Genomic DNA, 18,500 nt, shown 5'->3' with positions numbered 1-18,500 from the left:
CTTTCTTGCGAGAGCCTCTGGGTGGCCTCGAACCTCCAATCTTTCAGTTAGCAGCTGAGGTGTTAACTGGTTACTTTATTGTCCTGAAGTTTTTATGTTCAGTGGATCAGTCAGTCTGACCAGGATTCAAGCCAGGCTTTATTATTATTATTTTTGGCTGTAAGATTTTGGTTCTTGGTAGGAGTCCCTAAAGAGTTTCTTTCAAAGAGCCTAGAGCTTCCCAAGCTAATACTACTTTATAGGAAGACTTTCTTTCCTTGGATACTAGACTATTGCTCAAAGTAGTTTAAGCTTTAGGTTCTCTATATAAAGCAGACTAATGTAACTTGAGTATACTGCTGCAGTTTGAATATAATCATTAATGCTGTCTTTGAAATCAAGTTTATGACTTTTAGCTATATACTTTGAAAAGACTGACGACTTGCTTGTATCTTGGTAACCCAACTCTCTTATCAGTGAATTTTACTTGTAGAAATTGTTAAATTGTCGAATGTTTTGCTGTATTTACTTTCACCACAATTTAAAAAAAAAAAAAAAAAGAGAAAAACAGAAAACAGGACTACACCCAAAGAGAAGACCCAATGGCCATTTCTCTCAGGTAACGTGAGTCATTAGGACTTAGACCTAGGTTGTGCCATTACTGATATATCTCTGAGACCAATAGATGGAAGTGCCAGACCCTCCCAAGATAGACAAGGGGAAGGATCCAGTTTCTTTTGGGACTCACAGGCTCTCAGAATATCTTTGCCACCAGCATGTGTTGAATTCTGCCTCGAGTGTGAGCAATTAAACCCTTGACTCTTCTCTTGGCCTAGAGATTCTCCCCTTTCTTTCCTACTGAATTTTAGGAGAACAAGAGGTGACTGGTGGGTTTTTATGTGATCATCTGTTATGGATTGAATTCTGCGCCCGCCAAATAAATGTTGGAATTCTAATCTTATACTTGTGAATACAGGAGCCTTGGTGGGGCAGTGGTTAAGTGCTTGGCTGCTAACTGGAAAGTTTTCAGTTCAAACCCACTAGCTGCTCTGTGGCAGAAAGATGTGACAGTCTGCTTCTATAAAAAAAATCCTTGGATACCCTACAGGGCAGTGCTGCTCTGTCCTATAGGGTTGCTATGAGTTGGATGGTCTTGATGGCAATGGGTTTAATACCTATGAACGTAATCCCATTTGGGAATAGGGTTTTCTTTGTTATGTTAATGAGATCATAGCATTGTCTTAAACCTAACGACTTTTGGAGAAATAAAAAGAGCAGATTAGACAAAGACAGAAAAATGCCAGCACAAATAGAGGAAAGATAGATGCCACATGGAAATCACCAAGGAACCAAGGAATGCTGAAGTTATAGAAATTGAGAAAAGGATTTTCCCCAGAGTGGACAGAGAGAGCCTTCCCCTAGAGATGGTGCACTGAATTTAGACTTCTACCTTCCTAAATTTCTGTTCTTGTGGTATTCCTGCTATAACTAAGACAGGGTACATTTGTTTAGGGGAAGAAAAGATTTACTCCAGCTCTAACCACGGAATGAGCAAGTGAGCCCATGTCAAAGCAAATAAGCCTGGCTTAATTATTTAACCTCTCCAAGCTTCTGTTTTCTCATTTGGGCATCTTAATAGTATTCACAAAAGGTTATCTTAAGGTGATAATTGAGATAATGTTTGTAAGCACTTAACACAGGGCTTGAAGTAGAGAAGTTCCTTGACAAAGGAAGGTTAGTTACCCCTTTTCTTCAGTCTGCTAGGAGGGCCATCTATAAAAACCCTAGTGGAAAAGAAAATCTGCCAGGTCCATTTAGGGATTTGATCTTCGACTTTAATTATCAATGATTTTAGACCAAGCATGTTGCTGATATAGCTTCAGGGACACACCCATCCTTGAAGATACAGTTCTAGACAGAAACCCACAACAGTGCTCCAATATTACCAGAAGAAATGTCATAATTTTTACAGGGGTGGTGTCTATTTAATAAATGTTGGTGGAACTAATATACTAGCCTGTTGTGACAGTCTGCTAATTTCCCCTAAAATTCATTCCTTCTCTTCTTTTTAGTAATAGAACTCCCTTAGTTTACGTGTCTTCCTGATTACCCTGCCAGAGACAATATTTCCCAGTCTCCTTTGCCTTTAGATGATGCCGTGTGACTAAATTCTGGCCAGTAGGACAATGACATCTGCAACTTTCAGGTCATGCCCTTAAAATAAAGCTGTTTGCCATCCATTTATCTTCCCCTTCCTGAGCTGAAATGCAGATGTGGTGCTGGTGAGCTGGCTTTGAACATTCAGCAGAGGGCATCGCTTAGGGGGTAGCAAAATAAAACATAAGGAAACTGGGTCCTTGGATAATTTTATGTAACATTGCCACTTCTCTCCCTTTGAACATCTACCAGCTAGAATTCTTATGTATGGGAAAGAAATTAAACTTTCTCCCTTGTTTAAGCTACTGCTCTTAGGGACTCTTTCAAAACAACAAAACCAATATGTTAACTATTACATAACTTTATGGGGGATGAATGTCAGTGTGACAGACTTTATGAGATTATTCATTATTATTAGTTTTTAATTGATATGCAGAATTAGTGATTACACCCTTGGCTGCTAACCAAAAGGTTGGCGGTTCGAACTCACTAGCGGCTTCAAGGGAGGAAGATGTGGCAGTCTACTTCCGTAAAGATTACAGCCTCGGAAGCCCTATGGGGCAGTTCTACTCTGTGCTATAGAGTTCCTATGAGTCGGAATCAAAACAAAAAAAGAAGAAAAAAGACCTTCCCTTTTTCTTTTCAGATATTAGTCATTCATTAGGTAGTAAATGTCAATGCAAACCATGCCAGATTTGATATATAATGTAGCAACATATAAATTCTTTAAGCACTAAGAGCAAAGACATTTTTGTTTTGTTTTTACTAGTCAATTACCAGGAATGCAAGCTAAAAACCAAAAGAAACCAAACCCGTTGCCATCAAGTTGATTCCAACTCATGGCAACCCTTCAAGACAGATTAGAACTGCCCCTTAGGGTTTCCAAGGCCACATCTTTCTCCTGCGGAGTGGCTTGTGGGTTCCAACTGCTGATCTTTCAGTTAGGAGCCGAGTGCTTAACCACTGCGCCACCAGGCAGTCTTAACTATAACTCATTTAAACTAATTTGTCTGGAAGCACAATAGATAGTATTGAACACACATAATTGATAACGTTAGGCAAGTAATCTTGACTGCAATGTGTTAGTCATACATAATGAGTAGATAATTATTATTACTAATGGATCAGAGGTTAAAGATAATTTATCTTTACAGATAATTTGGTCAATGTTAATGCCAAACTATTTTCTCTGTATAAAATTGAGAGTATTCACTGTAGTGAGGGTGAGCTGTTTTGTTTGTTTTATTTTTTAAAGTTGGGGCTTGATAAATTTCATCAAATATTTAACAAAACTTATTAAGCACTTACTACCTGTCAGGCCCCATAGGGTTTCCAAGGAGGTGCTGGTGGATTTGAACTGCCAACCTTTTGGTTAGCAGATGAACTCTTAACCACTACACCACCAGGGCTCCATACAGGTTTTATATGTGAGGCACATTTTATTCACCAAACTGAAATAAAATATATCAAAAAAGATGAAGAATACTTCTATGCACAGACATACAGGTAAAAGCAAGAACTGCCTTAGAATCAGTCCTTACCAAAGGGCATATGTATAATAAGGAAGAGCTAACCGACCATTTGAAACAATCATGTGCTGTAGGTAAGCATGCCAGAGATTTAAAGGGCATTTGGCATACAGCAAACGCTACATTTGCCCTGAGCCAGATCTGTTGCCTCTAATCCTGCGCATTGAAGAATAGGACAAGCGATACAACACAGCAGCTTCAAGATAGCTAACAGCAGGGAGCCAGCCCAACAGAGACATTGAGACAAGTGTCAATCTGCTGTGACAACTGTGAACAGAGCAGATGTTTAGAAAGACTGAATAATTTATAGTTACGTGAGAACAGCTTTTCCATGGGTGAATCTCATCTCCTAATATACCTTGGTAAATATTAATAATTATCTTATGTGTAGATGATACTATCGTGATCTGAAACTGCCATGCTGGCGCTAATGTTAGAAGAGGAAGATTTAGTAGAAAAGCCAACTCTTTTCATCAGAATAATAGTTTGTAAATTAAGGGTTGCATTTGACATGAAAAATAAGAAACCAAACTGGTTTCCAGAGAAGCATCCCCCGTCATGTGCAAGGTACAAATGTTATTTCCAAATAAATTCAAATGCATGTGTACCCTGCAGGTTGGTGTGGGTCTGGGGAATTGGTCAGTTATGGTCTTCACAAATGCTCTGGCAGGACAGAAGCTGGGTGTGTAATTTTCAGTTAGGGCCTATAGAGAACCTTGTCGTATATACCAAACACTTAACAAGAGTTAAGTAATTTCAATAATAATTCCATTTGACCTCCACCAAGGTAACATAAGTTTCCCATGCGACCTTCCAATATTGCTATAACCAAGACATGGCAAGTTAGCTGAAAATGTGTTTACCTATCATTTTGGGAAGTTTTTTTTTTTTGCTTTAAAAAATAAGTTGTAGAGAAAAAAATTTCTAGGGAATAAACTACTTGTAACTATGGAATGAAATTACAAAACATATCTAATGATGTATACAGCCACTGACTCTCTCTATTCAGAAATGACTGGCTTTGTGCCTTGTAACCCTTAACATTTATCCCTAGCAGTTACAGAGCAGCCACTATATTTTCTATTCATTTTTGCTTCGCTTCTAGTATTAATTGTTCATATTTGATACCAAGAACAGGGCTTGATTATTTGAAGACTAATAAATGTAAATTCCCACCCTGATATACACAGAAGAACAACAAGGACCACTTAACCTTGGGTGGTCTAAATGAACTAAGTGACATTTGCCTTATGGCAGACAAAGAATGCATTGCCAGGGATGGTGAGGAAGTTTTCTGAGCTGGTAAAGTTAGTCACAGGGGAATCCCATGGGGAATGGGAACTCCTAAGCCCTACGGCAGCATAGACCCTTTCTCTCATTCTGTGAATCTCTGCCGTTGAGCATTCTCTCTTTGAGATCAAGACCTGGGGGACATATCACTGAATATGGCTTCCCTCTCACTTTCTGGATTCTTCAGTTGCTCCTTTATTTCTTCTTTACTCAAGTCAACACAGCCAAAGGTCTGAGACATCCCTGCTAATGGTCTTAAATTTATGTTTCATTCATTTTGAATGCAGCAATTAATGTAAAAGCACTTTGAAAAGTTAAAAAACATAAAGAGAGGCAAACACAAATAAAATTTTGTTTGGGGGCTTATGAATCTGGAATCTCCTCTAGAAGATCAAAACCTGCAGCAGGTTTTCAATAAATGTTCATTGAAATGAATCAAGAAGAACCAGAGTGAGGCAAAACGGAAAGTGTCTGGAGTCAGAAAGACCTATATTGAGTCATAGCCTGATTGTTAGTAGATTTATAGCCCTTCTATGCTTTAGAGCACTTACGTGCAAAATGAGGGTAATCAGATTTCTCTTAGAGATTATACTCAGAATAATGCTTAGTACATAATATGTGCTTCATAAAGGGTGTCTGTCATTATTGGATTGAAGCAGGGGACCCTCGGAGTTATTCTAATCTACCGTTCAGCCTACCATGGTAGGGGTGAAGTTACTCCGGGTTAATAACCGTTTAATCCTTATTGGTCTTAGATTAACAGGTATGAGCAAGAGAGAATGCTGAGGGGTGGGGATAAGGAAAAAGAAAGGACATATGAACGAGAGGGGAAAGGAGAAAAAGAAAAATGATGGTGAGTTGTAAAAAGATGCCACCAATTGCCTCAAAAAGCAGAAGCACCACTGGCACTAAGTTCACCATGGCCACATAATGTTGCCCTTGACTCATGGACAGCTGGGTGCTTTTCCTTCTTTTTAAATTTATTATTATTTTCAAGTCCATCCATCCCTCCCTCCATCCATCCATTCTTCATTTTTTCATCATTCATTTATTAAGCTATGCATTCACAGGTGTTCATTGTGCTCCTACAATGTGCTAGGCATTGCACTAGGGCCTTTTGTGTGTGTGTGTGTGTCTTTTGGTGGGGGTATATTTCTTCCTCTTTTCTGCAAGTTTGATTTATCTCCTTTTGTTATTAAAAAATAAGCTCCTGCATTTAAAAATATCAGAATATCTGGAAATTAAAAACAGTAACAGATGAGCTATTACAAATCTGGTAAACCAATTAGTCAAATCTGAAAAAACATGCTTGGAATGATTTTGACTCACATAATTGCCTCAAAATAATTTATCGAGTGTTTCTAGGCAACAGTAAATTAAACCAGAAGAAACAATTGATGGCTTTTTTTTTTGCCCTTTTTTCTTCTTTTCCCTCTTACATTGTCACAAGAGAGAAGCTTGCTTATCTTCCTGCAATGTGATGTTAGATATGGCTGGTTGGGTCAGAGCAAGAAGGCAGAGGCCTTTGAGTGGCGTTTTTCATGCAGCATGCCTCACCTGTGTTTGATGAGACATTAGTTTCACTATGGAACAATTGGCCTGCACAGGTAGATAAGGATATTACCTAGGAGTTAAACTCAGAGAGAAATCATAGTAAGTTAAACTTTGATAAACCATAACCCGCAACAAAAAACATTTAACGTTTATATTTCTACATCAATGCTTTGGGTTCACTTTTGAAATTGAATCTTGCCTTCTGTCTTTTGAGTTAGCTGAGTAGATTTCTGCTTCATGTGGTATTGGGCAGAATGCATTTTCTAGGACACTAAGTATTCTGTTTACATTTATGGAGGAGTTTTTCTTAAGCTATGTGGGATACAGGGGACAATGGTGGTTCAGTGGAGAATTTTTGCCTTTCATGCCGGAGACCTGGTTTGATTCCTGGTCAGAGTACCTCCTGTGCAGCCACCATGCATCCCTCAGTGGAGGCTTGTGTGTTGCTATGATGCCGAACAGGTTTCAGCAGAGCTTCCAGACTAAGACAGACTAGGAAGAAAGGCCTAGTGATCTACTTCCAAAAAACAGCCAATGAAGACCCTATGAATAACAATGGTCCATCCTCAACTGATTCTGGGGATGGCACAGGACCAGCAGTGTTCTGTTCCATTGTGCATGGGATCACCATGAGTTGGGGCCAGCTGGACGGCAGCTAACAACATGTGGGATGTGGCTTATAGCTTCTGAAACATCTCACTCCTTGGCTTTTCTCATGACCTGCCCCAAACCCACTGCCATCGAGTCAATTCTGCCTCACAGCGACCCTATAGGACAGAGTAGAACTGCCCCATAGGGTTTCAAAGGCTGTAATCTTTATTGAAGCAGACTGCCACATCTTTCTCCCAAGGTCATGACCTGCAGTTACATAGAAGTCCAAGGCTTTGCATGCCCCTTTGCCCATTAGTACCATACGCAGAAGGCAATCTCTGTTTGAGGACCAATGAAAGGTCATTAAAAGCAAGGCAGAGAGTCATCAGGTACTTTGGACTATTAAAAACAAACCCTTACGAGAGAACATTTAGTCATAAGTAGATGATCCTTCTCAAAGGGAATGCAGTGTGTTTGCATCATTCTCCTTGGCAGTTAACCTTTTACATTTCATGCTTATGACATTTCTGTCAGGCGCTCTCTGTGCTCTGATTAAAGTCAGAGGTCTTTGGACACTATTCAAGAAGTCGAAATTGTCTGGAGGGGAGTTTGATGCAAGGCAATTTGGCAGTGAGGTTGTGGAGAAGCGCAGGGCAGCTGGCGAGTAAAGAGGAACCCGGGATGTGAACGGCAAACCCAAGCCGTTAGGAGCACAACTCCTTCAGAGGCTTCTAGGGATGTTGGGGAATCATTTTGGCTGTGTGCTATTTGATGGAGGAAAGCAACGGAAGTGTCAGGACAGGATTTCTAAGCCAATCTATAAATCTGTGCACGTGGACGTTTGGGCTGAGAAGGCAGTGCTGGAATTGCACCCGTGCCTTCAATCAGGAAAGCCAATGGTTCAGTGGTCACAGTAAGAGAAGGGCTCATTTGGGAGGCAAACTGAAATGCTATTTAAGCAAAGTGATTAAGAAGGAGCTTTTCAATATAGCTTTCCTCCTGGGAACATTTCCTCCTAAGGTATTAATCAGGGCACAAGCAAAATACTCAATAATATTGCTCCAGAGCTAAGAATGTGACTCAGGGACAGAAACCATGGAAACACACTTATTTTCTAAAATGTTGCCTCTCTTTGGAAGAAAAGATGAGAGATGAATAAGCAGACATGCTTAAAGGTTATTTGTGAGTCAAGAGACTGTCTTAGTGTTTTTAATATGTTAAAAATTCCCATGAATGTCTATACAAAGTGATGCACCTTAAGAATGAAATCATACCATGGGTTGGAAATAAAAAATGCCATAAAAGGGTAGAGTTCACAGGATTTAGCTTTTGTTAAATTTTTCTACAGAATCAGAGGCACAATTTTATTTTTATGATTAGGACTTTTAATGAGGTTTTAAATACTGGTTTTGCCATTTTTTTTAGCTGTATGACCTGGGGTAAGTGAGCCTTTATCAGTGTCAAATTTCTTATCTGTTAAATGCTACCTGATTAGTACAGTGGTTGTGAAGATTCACTGAAATAATAGTATATAAAATGCTTAGCACAGTGCTTGGTCCATAGAAAATGCTCTGTAAAAATTAACCCCTATTATTAGCATTCTAGAGCCCCTGCATGCAAACGGTTAATGTGCTCTGCTGCTAACCGAAAGGTTGGAAGTTTGAGTACACTCAGACATGTCCCAGAAAAAAGCCCTGCCAATCTGCTGAAAAATCAGTCATTGAAAATCCTATGGAGCACAGTTCTACTCTGACACACATGGGGTTGCCATGAGTTGGCAGCAACTTGACAGCAACTGGTGTTAGCATTCTAACCAAGCTATAAAGAAAATTCATCAATTATCTCCAGAGGGAAAGAATCCTAGTTGGATGGTAATCTCAGTTTATTTAAAGAAAAAGATTTTTTTGGACTAGCATAAAGAAGAGATCTTGGCAAAAAAAATTAACAATCCCCAAATTAAGCTCCAGGCAGGGATGACTCTTAATAAAGAGTATTTAATATATTTTTAGCATCTACCATGTGTCAGGCACTTTGGAAGTCATTTTGTTCACAGAAATCTGGGAAGTAGCTATAATTGTCACTATTCCAGGCAAGGAAACTGAGGTTCAAAGAGATGAAAGAACAAGGTCAAGCTTATGCACTAGCGATGGGCAGAACAGGGATTTGAGCGCCAAAAGTTACTCTTTTTCAGAAACGAAAATTTTACGGGCAAAGTCTGGCCCCGCTACAGACTCTGAGGTAACAGCAACATTTCTATTTTGATGTCTCCATTAAAATCTTATCCTCTAGCTGAGAGGCCTGGCAGCGTGGTGAGTGTCACCCTCGAGCAGGAACCTAAGTCAAGTGATAAATCACATTCAGGGTTTGGGTTACTTTTCCTGCTTCGGGAAGGAAGATTGCTCTGCCTAGTTCAACTTCATCAGTTGGCTCTATTGCCATTCAGAGCCAGCAGGAAACTGTACTGAGCTGGTAATAAAAGCTTCTTAAGCACTATGTGTAGCTGTCTGGGTGAAAGATTGACTTTAAAAAACATACACCTGTTTATTTAACAGCTTTAGAAATACCTGAGGAGAAAATGTTCAGAAATCAGGTAAAGCCGCTTTGAAAATGTGATTTCTATAACTCTGGGAAGTAGCAGAGGCTGCTTAATGCAGACAAGGCACAGGTATTTTTTTTTGTCTTCGAATGTTGCTTTCAGAACATTCTGTTCCCTGAACATTTTTAACCAGATAAATATGCCTCTATGGGCCACGATGATACAAATTCTTTACTAATCCTTTGCAAATGTGCTTTTTTTGGACCATTCCTTAAACAAAGTGGTTTGCCTTATTAGAGAAAATATTTGTATGTGCTAGGTGTTTTACGGTTTCCAGAGCATCTTCACCTCCAGATCTCTTCTGATTTTACAGCAGGAGAGCACTGGCCCTGACTTTGTTTGAGACCCAAATCTACCTTTTGCTGTGACCTAAATTAAGTCCCTTAGCCTCTTTGAGCCTGATTTCTATGAAATGGAGGTGTCAATGCTTTCCTTCTAGGCTTGCTATGAGTATCTAATGATTTAAAGTGGTGCAAGTGCTTTATCAACTGTACTATTACTATTATTATTTTTTATATTTAGGGACTAAAATCAGTTAGGAGTCCCTGGGTGGTGCAAATGGTTAAGAGCTCCACCACAAGCCGAAAGGTTGGTGGTTCAAATCCACCCAGAGGCACTTCAAAACATAAGCCTGGCGATCTGCTTCCAAAAGATCACAGCCTTGGAAACCCTATGGAGCAGTTCTACTCTGCACACATGGGGTCGCCATGAGTCGGAACTGACTTGACGGCAGCAAAGAACAACAAAATCATTTGATGTTGATAGAAGAGTACTGGGTTAACGGTGCTCTGAAGATCTAAAAGAAAGTTGCAGAGAGGTGTCAGAAACTGGGTAATAGAACCTGTGATTAGCAATTTAACAAAGAGAACCGAGGGCCATGGGATAAGACTCTGAGTGCAGTAGGGCTGGAGAAACAGGAGAGCCAAGGGGCAGAATATACTTCAAAGCCTTCCTATAAGTGATAATACTTTTTTTGGCTCACAGAGGTTGCTTGTGCTTTAACTTCATAGGTAACGTTGTTGTTGTTAGCTGCTGTGCAGTTGGCCCTAGTTGACCGAATGCACAACAGACTGAGGGAGGGGTTTTGGTTGGGGACCTGGCATGAAAGGTGAGAATTTTACCACTTCCTCCATAGGTAACATTGCTGTCTAGTCAATTCCGACTCATAGCAACCCTATAGGACAGGGTAGAAACTGCTCCAGAAGTTTCCAAAGAACAGCGGGTGGATTCAAACTGCTGACCTTTTGGTTAGCAGTCAAACACTTAACCACTGTGCCACCAGGGCTCCATAGGTAACATAGGGTAGTAAAATGAGTTAGTCCCTGGTCCACCACGTCTTAATTGTGTGACTTCCTTTATCTCTCTGGAAAAAGTGAAGATAGTAATACCTACTGACAGGGTTGTGAAGATTAAATGGAACAATATATGTAAAGTGCCTGGCATTTAATATGATTTATTAAATATATTTTCCTCCTCTCCCTCCTTCTTTCTTTCTTTCTCCTCCTCTTATTCTTCTTCTGCTTTTAGTCAGACAGGAGTTCACTAGGTAAGCCACTATTAATACTGCCAGAAGTTCATGTGCTTCTCAGAGCATTCAGGCAAGAAGTAAAAGCAATCAGTACAGCCTTAGTAAAAGTTCTGGGATTACTCAGAATTTTGCCCAAACTTGTTAATGGAGTTTGATTTTCTGTAGCCACTTTAATTATCATCAGGTGTCAAGAAAGTTAAAGGTGTTCAGTACATGGAAAGAATCAGTACGTGGAGGCTCCCAGGGAAAGCAAGGAGGGGTCTGTGCAGTGTGAAGGGCTTACAGGGATTAAATTCAGGACTCCTTCAAAGGTAACGCCTCTGTGTTGAGGAATGAGGTAAGTCATCATCAGCTTAGCTGGACTGTTAGTAAAAAGCTTTCAATAAGGGATGCCTTAAAAAGAATCAAGTTTTCCAAGCTGTATGTTTAAGTTGATTTACTGACTTTTTAAAAAAATGTTTGTTTTCTACCTATTCAGAAGCAGTTTATATTTTTGAGCAAACAACTGAGGCATCTATACATGTAAAATTTTTAATTATAAAATTTTATCCTTTAAGACTTATTAAATTAAAAAAGCATCTAAATAAAGATGACTCGTTAATGATTTTATAAAATTAAATATATAAGTGCATGCAATTAAGAAAGTAAAGTGGAAATCAGTTGAAAACGAAGCTTTTTTCCATGTTGTCAATGTTAGGCCCAATTCTGTTTGTATAATGTGTGAATATGGACTAAATGTGGCCTAACTCAGCTACTGAATATTTTTTATCTTCCACGTCTTTCCTGTAATCTTCACTAAAAATAATAAATTTGCAGCGAGGGAGGTTTTGAAAGGTACCCGTGTTTCAAAGATGGTTAGGCTCTAAATTATTGTCATTATTATACTATAAGAAATTCTGTTTTCTTCCCATGTATTGGTAAGAAAATGATTCTGTCCTTTCTCACATGTTTCTTCTATGCTGTCTATGTTTTGTGAGAAAACTAGTAATTCACTTTATATTTTAGCTTTCCAAAGTTCTTTCATACCTCATTGTAAACTGAGGCAATTAAAAAACTTCACCTGTTATACCAGAAGTTGCCTCACACTGTACTGACTGTGGAAACCCTGGTGGCATAGTGGTTAAGAGCTACGGCAGCTAACCAAAAGGTAGGCAGTTTGAATCCACCAGCGGCTCCTTGGAAACTCTATGGGGCAGTTCTACTCTGTCCTAGAGGTTCGCTATGAGTCGGAATTGACTCAATGGCAACGGGTTTGGTTTTTTTGGTTTTGGTACTGATTGTGCATGGTGGGGACGGAAAGGCATCTAGAAATGAAGTCAATGGTGGCCAAATAATCAGTGAAATAGAAGTGGGGAAATGTGAGTGAAATATTCCTATACCATTCTCTCTTCCAAAATATCATGGTTGTGCCTGGGGAGGACCCCGGAGAGGTGTAATGGAGGTGCAGTGTAAACTCACCCTGAGAACTGTCACTTGTCCTGAGGTGAGAGGGGGCCAGGACTATGAAGAAGCTTTGTGATAATCTACCGCGTGCCAGCTTAACACATGTATTTTAGGATCTGATAGGTATTGTTACTACCATTTTGTAGATGACGAACGCAAAAAAACAAACAAACCGGTTGCTGTTGAGTCGATTCCCACTCGTAGCGACCCTACAGGACAGAGCAGAACTGCCCCATAGAGTTTCCAAGGTATGCCTGGTGGATTCAGACTGCCGACCTTTCGGTTAACAGCTGTAGCTCTTAACTGCTGTGCCACCAGGGTTTCCTGTAGATGAAGAAATAGGCTCAAAGAGGTACGGACAAGTCACCACTATACACCTAAAAAATAAACCTTAGGTTGCTATGCTCAGGTGACGTTTCTAGTGAAATTTCTATTGTTGCCTCCTGGTGTTTTCTTAGTTGGTTTTTATGAGACATCCAAATGGAAGGTCTGATTGTGCCCCTAAAAATGAGAATAGCTCTTATATATGCAATGCTGAACAAAGCCAAGATAAAGGTAGCTGTGGGGTATCTCAGTGAGGGCCGTACCTGAGGATACTTTGTTCTAGAACCTGGATCTGGTGCTGGTCTTGTTGGTTTTGCTTCTTCATCTCTTCCTGTTCTTTTCCGCTGCTGACTCCATCCAGAAGCCATTTCTCCCTCAAGGCCTTTTTCTGATATCAGGAAAAATAAAGATGTGTTCTAATATCAGCCAGTAGTTTGCAAAACCTGTTACTGCTTTCATGTCTTAGAATATTTTCCTTCTTTCCACCCTCCTTGACCTCCTTCTGCAGCCACTTTCTGTATTTAAATTCTTAGGTTTAGTCTGATTTGAAGTATGAATAATTTAAAATTGTTAGTAATTTAATTGTTTAATTTATCCTTCAAGGTCTAGTTCAGACTCTCCTTTATGAAGACCCTACCCACCCATTCACCCTCACCCAAGGGCTCTTTTACTTCAGAATCATGCAGCACTGTGTGGTTGGAGTGGCCATACTGGGACCTCATCGTGTGATGTCTTTACAGGTATTTGTCTGGTTGATGTGTGTGTATCTTGTGTCCTCAAAGCAATAAAAAGCTCCTTGAAGCCATTTTGATGTACACTCCACTGATAGCAGATAGCAGCTGCTCCAAAAAATTTTTTGTGAGGTTGATCGGAATGGTAGACAAAACAAGAGGTTTCTATCGTATTCCAAACTAATTCAAAGTTACTCTTTCTTCTGGGAGCCTTTCTTCTGGTTTTAGATGTCCTTTAAGCTCAGCTCCCTACTCATTCCAATAATATGATCTGCAAAATTCACTGATCTGTCTAAACACAGGTGAGTTGAGTTTTTGTTAACTTTAAGAATAAAAAGGCTTAAGTTTCATTGTGTAGAAAAAAAAATCCCTTCGAGTTTGCATGAAAAACTAAATTCCTTGACCTGAACCTAAGAAGACTTAAAGCAAACGAAAGAAAAAAAAAGTTGCCGTTCAATCATCCCGATTCATGGCAACCTCATGTGTGTCAGGGTAGAACTGTGCATAGGATTTTCAATGGCTAATCTGTCAGAAGTAGATTGCCAGGCCTTTCTTCTCAGGTGTCTATAAATTTTGGAGGGGCTTTACTAGCATCCATTCCATGTCTCAAGTAGAAGCTGTCAGAAATAGTTACATTATTTTCAAAGATTTTGAATTCCTCTTCTTTTTTTTTTTTAAAGTGCTGCCACTGTGTATCAAATCTACCTCTGTAAATTATTTGTTTAGTAATTATTCACTGAGGATTCACTGTGTGTAACATGGGGAAGAAATAAGCATGGGAACTTTTCTGTATTCTCTAGGATTTCTTTCTCTTCCACTACAATTAAAAGAAGAGCAAGAAAGAAGAACTTTCTGCCTTTTTTAAAAGGATACTAGAATTTATACTACTGGAATATTTTTATGTCTGGATTAAAAAAAATTCATCAAGGTGGTTGTGCTAGATAATTATCAAAGGATGGTTATTTTAACTAAGGCAGTGGTTTTCAAAACACAATATTACAGTGATTACCAATAATATTACATGGAACTATAATTGCTCTAGTTCAAGCAGTGAGGGGACCTGGGAACCTAGGGATGCACAGAACACCATTTGAAAACCACGAGATTAAGTGAATATCGACCTCATCCCTCTGTAGCCTCACTTAAACCATTATGAATTGTGAAAGGATCATCAAACGTGTATTGGCTTTTTCGGAGTCTCCAGCGATTGCGTGTGGACAACACACAGCATAAATGCAGTTTGTATTATTTCAGTCTTGTAGCAGAGATCCTTTCCCCAATGTTATCTTAACATTTAATTATAGTGGTTAGCTGTTTGCAAAAATGTTTTTCCACAGACCCAGTAATTATTATTAATAAAGGTCAACATTTAGTTCCTTGGGTCAAAGATGCCACGGAAATCTGAGTATATCAGCATTTTAAGGATTTATCATAAATTTAATTTATTTTTATTTGATGGAATTTGAAGATAGTTAATGCATAGCAGAGAAGACAGATGACACCTATCAAAGTAAATTGCAGTCCTTACAAACCACCTACAAGGGTAGTTTCAGCCAGTTACACCCATATAACTATTATAACTATAAGGAACACTCAGATGAAGGGTTTTATGATGCTGAGTTACAGAAAGCAGACAATGATTCTTGTGACCTGATTAGGCTAATGTGGGGCTACATCTTGGTTCTCTGTCTGTTTAGGAATAAGAATAATTTTAATAGTTCGTGAAGGAGCTCTGGTACACAATGGTTAAGCACTCGGCTGCTAACCTAAAGGTTGGTGGTTCGAACACAACCAGTGGCTCTGTGGGAGAAAGACCTGCTGATCTGCTCTCATAAAGATTACTTCCTAGGAAAGCTTATGGGGCAGTTCTACTCTGTCATATAGAGTTGTTGTGAGTTGAAATCTACTCGACAGCACACAACAACAATAATAGTTCATGAATTGATTCCTCTCCTTGAGAATTCTTCTCAGTTAAATACAAAGTACACAATTTGGATGTGCAGTCAAAATGGTACAGTACAATAACCTATTGTGGTGATCAAAACACTTGTTTTGCTTTTATGTCACAGTTGAGACTTGTGCTTTTGTATGCAAGGCTAATAAATATAATAAAAGTTATTTTACAACAATATAGAATCAAAAGCTCTATGAACCAAATAAAAATATAAGTGACAGGCAAGTGATAAAAGATCTTCTGGCAGTTGTTTAGGGAAAGGCTTTCCTGAAGCACGTCTATAATTCATTCTACACGGCAGTTGCAGTAGGAATCTATAGGATTAGTTTTTCTTACCATGAATTACATGTGCTTCCAGAAAAGAAAAAAAAAAATCTAGATTGAGTGTATGTTTGTGTTTCCTGGGAGCATTAGATTGTGATCATGTTACTAGACAGGAAGATTTATAAGGCACAAATGTCAGAATTGTTTGAATGTTAGAATGCTAACAATGTCCCTGGAAACTCCCTTTTCAGCCTATCATTAGTATGACTGTCAGGTTCAGGAGCTAAAGAATATCAGACGGTGGGTTATGCGACATGTATATGTTAATTTTCAAAATGTCCCAGGAAACTTTTTGCAGTGTTCAAATGGAAATATATGAAACCATGAAAAATTTCTTTTCTTTTAGTTGCTGTGGAGTCAATTCTGACTCGTGGTGACCCCATGTGTACAGAGTAGAACTGCTCCACAGGGTTTTTGAGGCTGTGACTTTTGGGAAGCAGATCGCCAGGTCTGTCTCCGGAGGCACCTGTGGGTGGGTTCGAGCTGTCAACCTGGTAGTTGAGCCTGGTAGTTGAGCGCTTAACTGCTTGTGCCACCCAGGGACACCATAACAGCCGAAATATAGGACTGTTTTTACATGTCCTAGTCTATACCTCCAGGATTTGGGTTGGTGTTACCTGATTTGTAAATCCAGGCTAATGAACGCCTAGCCTCATCTCCCAGAGGAGCTAGGTCCTGGGCCTTTCCTATGTGAATCTCAGCCTTACTCAAGAATGAGCTAACCTGGAATTTGATTTTTCAGCTGGACTCTCCCACTGGACCTCTGTACTACTGTCCCATGCATACAGTTTCTTCCCCACGGCCTATCCTCGCACGTCCCCACCTGTCGGAATGCTCCAGGGTACTTTCTACCTCATGCTATTCCCACCCTATGGGATGCCTTTTCTCTGCTCGTGCGCTTGGAAACTTCCTGCTCATCTTTCAATGCTCAAATATCACCACCTCTCTCTCGTTTACTTCTCCTCCTAACAGACACTTTTTCCTCTATGTTCCCTTTGCAGTTTATGTCTTGTTTATGGAATTCGTCACTGTATAAATGTCATTATAAGTTTATGTGTCAGTTACCATTTTAAGGACAAAGGCTGAATTTTATTTATTTTGTATACTTAACGTTCAGCTTTGTACCTTGTACATAAAATCAACAAACCAAACTCACTGCCGTTGAGTCGATTCCAACTCATAGCGACCCTTTAGGACAGAGTAGAGGTGTCCCATAGGGTTTCCAAGGCTGTAATCTTTACCGAAACAGACTACCACATCGTTCTCCTGCACCTTGTACATAATAGGTGCTAAATAAATGTTTATTAAATATTAGGCTGATGTATACCTATACAAATTTTTCTTATCATTTAAGACTCAGTTTAAATCCCACACTTTAACAGAGACTTCTGTTAAACTAAAGGGATTACTGCTAAGTGGACAATCTGTGCAACTGTGTAGAGCAGCCCAGAGCATGGTACATATTTTGATGGGACTGAATTAGAAGAGGTCTCCTGGGTTCCAGAATACAGACCTACAGGGAAGATCATTTATTACTTTCTGGATTTTTTTTTTTTGCATGTATTAAACTGAGATGCCATTTCAGAAATAGACCTTTCAATGAGTCAGATTTTTCCTATGTGAAGATTATTTCCTAAAATGAACTAAGGGGATATTTAAACTTTTTCTGCTACTGTGAGCTCTACTGCTATTTGACCACCCATTCTGCAAGGATAGCAATTGCTGAACACTAGAGAGCTATCAGTTTACTCAGAAGTGATTAGTTCAGTGTGTGTGTGTGTGTGTGTGTGTGTGTGTGTATTAGAGAAAGACACAGACACAGAGGGAGAATGAAAGAGACAGAGAGAGAGAGAAACAGAGAGAAACTGAGTGAGCAAGGGGTAGTTTTGGGCTCAGAAATGGCTTATCTCAAAATCGTTGCCGATTTGATTTCTTTTGAATTGCATTGAAATCACTTGGTAAATTTTCATTGAATTTCTGGGAGTACACACTGCATTTCTTCGCTATGTCCACTACTCATGTAAATTTACTGTGACTTGTACTGTAAGGAGAGCAGGTAACTATGGACTTTGAAGCTATCCATCAAATATCTGAAATGTCAACTTGTTTAGGAGCAAAGAAGAGAAACAGAGTCCAGAGAACTGAGGCTAATTGGAATCTTAAATTATGTTTCTTTTCAGAGGTGGTTACTTGCCCCATCGGCGGTCTGGATTTAGCCGAATTTGGCAAGTTGAACTTAAATTTGTAGACCCCACAGGCGTGCCACATTGTTTCATTGAGATTTATTAAATCAATTGATAGCAGCCCTGTCAGATGTAGTAGTTTCCCGCTTGGGCTTGCTCACAAGGAGCTCCTGTTAGTCATTTGGTCGCATCCTGTCACTAAGCTATGTAATAAAATGTTGAAACCCAATATGCTTTAGTTACAAAATGACCACACCCAGTGAAAGATGTAAAGTCTGATTTTAAAAACGGAGGTTTATTTCTGGCTATGATCTCAT

The 18,500-nt window shown here is 39.4% G+C and overlaps 1 protein-coding gene across 1 annotated transcript in view; it reads right to left on the bottom strand.

Annotated features, from left to right (window-relative positions):
- PALMD (palmdelphin) overlaps positions 1-18,500 on the bottom strand; it is a 51,926-nt gene that overhangs the window by 13,674 nt on the left and 19,752 nt on the right. Inside the window, exon 3 of the mRNA XM_004385712.2 lies at positions 13,255-13,379. Within this exon, the coding sequence (XP_004385769.1) occupies positions 13,255-13,379 (125 nt within the window). The remainder of the gene's footprint in view (positions 1-13,254; positions 13,380-18,500) is intronic.

This window comes from Trichechus manatus, unplaced genomic scaffold (assembly GCF_000243295.1).
Source record: "Trichechus manatus latirostris isolate Lorelei unplaced genomic scaffold, TriManLat1.0 scaffold00144, whole genome shotgun sequence".
Taxonomy (NCBI): Eukaryota; Metazoa; Chordata; class Mammalia; order Sirenia; family Trichechidae; genus Trichechus; species Trichechus manatus.
The sequence above is the reverse complement of the archived record's forward strand: the minus strand, read 5'-3'. Positions and strand labels throughout refer to the sequence as shown.